The following is a 3376-nucleotide window of genomic DNA, read 5'->3' as shown; positions in this document are numbered from 1 at the left end:
GCCAAAGCGAAAGCGCTCTGGGATTTATCCCATATTATCGGGCCATCGGACGCCACGACGTCCTGTTTTGCGATAACCCCGACTTCAAATTCGAAAAACACGACACGCGGCAGCCAGGGCCAACGCTCGAACAATTGACCCCGGACAGCATCCTGACATGGGGATGGGACTGGACGCACAGGCTCAGAGGCCTCAGCTGCGGTTTTGATCAGTGGCGGGAGTGGGCGAAGCGACACATGAGTCGCCAGGCAGCCTGCGCACTCAACGCCGTAGACGAAGCACGCAGCGTTAAAGAGGCCACCATCGAGGTCCTTCGAGTGGCCCAATTGGCATACCCAGCTGCGTACCAAAACCTCCGCGCAACTATGGGCCTTCCGAGAGCAGATTCGTATCAGGAGTTTGAGGAAACTCTGTGCCGCGGTTTCTTCAACCTCTCGACAAGCTACGCCGCGGCCGAGGAGGCGTTACCACTATCTCTGTACGACTGCAAACACCTCACCATGGACCTCCTTCCACTGGACATCGCCGGGCGCCTAGATGCCAGCGCCGATTGGGTCCTAGAGGACTGGGGAACGCTGATACACAACGCACGCCGTTTGGGCCGGTCCACATTCTTGCCGCCCAAAACTTCGAACCCGGTGGCCTTTCCAGTGATAGTACCACCTTCTTTGCCAAAAGGGGCCTGCCTATCTTGCGGACAAAAGGGACACAAAAGAAACCAATGTGCCGAACGACGTAGCACCTGTACCGAGTGTGGTTGGACCGGCCACATAGCCGCAGCCTGCAAGAAGGTTGTCTTGCCTGCTGCCATTCCGGCCCTGAATACCGAAATCGAACAGAAGCGAAAGGGACTCAGCATCACGCAGGGTACCTTCACTAAAAGCAACGCGGTTCAGGGAGCATTCGACCTGCTGGGAACCAAACTCCGCCCCAAAGCCTCAGCTCCTGACGCGATCACAGATGTTCCTATGGCACTATCCGTTGAGATAACCGGGCGGGCTCCACGGAACCTCGAATGCTGCGTAGGACGAATTGAGGCCGGAATTCACTCCCTCGAACATCGGCTCGTGCTGGATGGGGGAGCAGAGGTGAGTGTTGTTCCACTCAGCTTCACCCGTCAGCATTTTCCTACCATACCGTTGGCTCCCGCCATCTCACCCATCCATGGTCTCGGAGGCCAAACATCCTTGATAGGCACCATACGTTCGCTCATAACTCTCGGCCGAACGACTCAGGCGGTGACCCTACACGTAGTCGACTCGGAAGTTCCTTTGCTTCTAGGGTTTCCGGACCAGCTTCGTTTTGGCCTTACTAAATGCCTGAAGGAACGTACGGCCACTCCCAATTGTGGCACCAAGGTGCCTCTCTGTTTCCTCGCCGAGACCGGGGCTTGGCTACCACCCCTACCTTCTGGAGTGGATGGCGATCAAGCCAAGGCCATCAATGAGGCTATCCAGGAGCTGACCCAGGGCATTAGAGTGGCTGATGTTCCACCTATTGAGCTTCGGGCCAGGGGTGAACCACCTCGAACACGCACCCGCCCCATGAACGAACCAACCAGGGCGATAGCCCTGACTGTATTGCGGCCCCTGATGGATAAGGGGATGGTGAAACCCGCCGAACCAGGGGCGTGGGCCTCACCAGCTCTGATAGTGAAGAAGAGGGACGGAGAGCCCAGGCTAGTCATTGACTACCGAATGGCTAACCTACAAACATCCAACTCCTACTCGGCACTTCCGCACCTAGCCAGCATCCTACAATCTTTCGCGGGAGCCAAAATCTTCTCCAAACTGGACCTGAAGAGTGCGTTCTGGCACTTGCCCATATCACCAGATAGTGAGAAGATCACGGGATTCACTCTGGGTCCGGGTCATCATTACCAATGGACCGTCCTACCACAAGGACATAAGTGCGCCCCAACAGAATTTCAAAGGGTGATGGATTCGGTCTTCGCCGATCTCTACGAAGGGGGCCATGTCAAAATATATATGGACGATATCATAATCGGCACCCATTCCATCTCTGCACACACCACAACTCTCCTGGAGGTTTTGAACCGACTGAGGAAACACCACTTCACCCTGGCGCGAGACAAACTGGCACTATTCCAAGAGGAGGTCCCTTTTCTCGGTTGCGTCATCGGTCACGGAACCATCAGAGCCGATCCCGAGAGGCTAAGGTCACTAGCTTCAGGACCACTCCCGCAAACACGAGAGGAACTCCGACGGTTTCTGGGAGCCGCTCAATTTGTATCCCCGCACCTTCCCGGATTTTCCATTGATGCAACACCGCTCTTCGCGCTCGCATCTCCGAAAGGAAAGTTCGTATGGAGCACATCAGCAATCCAGGCATACAAACACATCCAACAGAGTCTCCTTCATGCGGTGGCCGTCACCATGCCGCGACCCGGATGCGGCTACGTGCTAATGACTGATGCCTCCCTGGTTGGTCTCGGAGCCGTGCTTCTCCAACAACAGCAGGAACAAATCAAGCTCATCGCATGCCTGTCCCATGTTTTCTCGGATACCGAACGAAAGTGGTCTGCCACGGAGAGAGAGGCGTATGCCATCGTCTGGAGCGTGGAGAAACTACACAACTTGATCTCAGGGGAGGCTGTCGTGGTACTTACGGACCACGCAGCACTAACGGCACTTGACACCACCGGAAACGGCAAATTATACCGCTGGCGCCTTCGACTGTCAGAATACGACCTAACCTTCAACCACATTGCCGGAGCCAGCAACATGATGGCCGACTGGCTTAGCCGACTCCCCGCCGACCATGACACCACGTTGGACCGCATTTCGGTACCGGTCCTGTATAATCAGCTGCCCATTCCCATTGGGCCATTGAGCCTTCGGAACGCCAAACCATCCGCAGCGGAGCTCGCACACTTGGAGAAGTCCGACCAAGGATGGTTTCATAGGGCCACCGGTGCGGTATTCGTACCACCGGAATGTAGACCTGCAGCTCTCAATCTACTGCATGGGGCGCCGCATACGGGCCACGCGGGCTTCAACAGGTGCGTCCGAAGGTGTCGGAGGTTACTTTGGTGGCCATCCCTATACGAGGACTTGCGGAAACACATCCGTGCTTGCGTGCCATGCGCCCTACACCGTACCATCAGTACGGACCGTCATCCGTCCAGGACTCTGAACCGCCCTGTAATGGGAGAAGTGGTCAGCATGGACTTTGTAGTCATGGACAAGTACGGATCCGATTGCAGTCGAATCTTGGTCATTATCGACCACGCCACCCGATACCTGGTCGCGGCGTTTTCACCGGATGGCACGACGGATGCGGCAGTACATTTGTTTTTGACGAGATGGGCGCCTTACATGGGTTTCCCTAAAATCGTCATAACCGACAACCACCC

General features: G+C 56.0%; 1 protein-coding gene across 1 annotated transcript; it reads left to right on the top strand.

The window, feature by feature from the left end:
• Window positions 1-236: 236 nt before the first annotated feature.
• On the top strand, window positions 237-3274 carry GNI_220630 (putative retransposons RT-DIRS1: reverse transcriptase family protein; the record flags this gene model as incomplete). The annotated part of the gene is made up of 1 exon (XM_011135599.1): window positions 237-3274. A coding segment is annotated over one exon (3038 nt), but the record flags the coding sequence as incomplete, so codon positions are not given.
• Window positions 3275-3376: the final 102 nt, after the last annotated feature.

This window comes from Gregarina niphandrodes (assembly GCF_000223845.1).
Source record: "Gregarina niphandrodes unplaced genomic scaffold scaffold00179, whole genome shotgun sequence".
Taxonomy (NCBI): Eukaryota; Apicomplexa; class Conoidasida; order Eugregarinorida; family Gregarinidae; genus Gregarina; species Gregarina niphandrodes.
The sequence above is the reverse complement of the archived record's forward strand: the minus strand, read 5'-3'. Positions and strand labels throughout refer to the sequence as shown.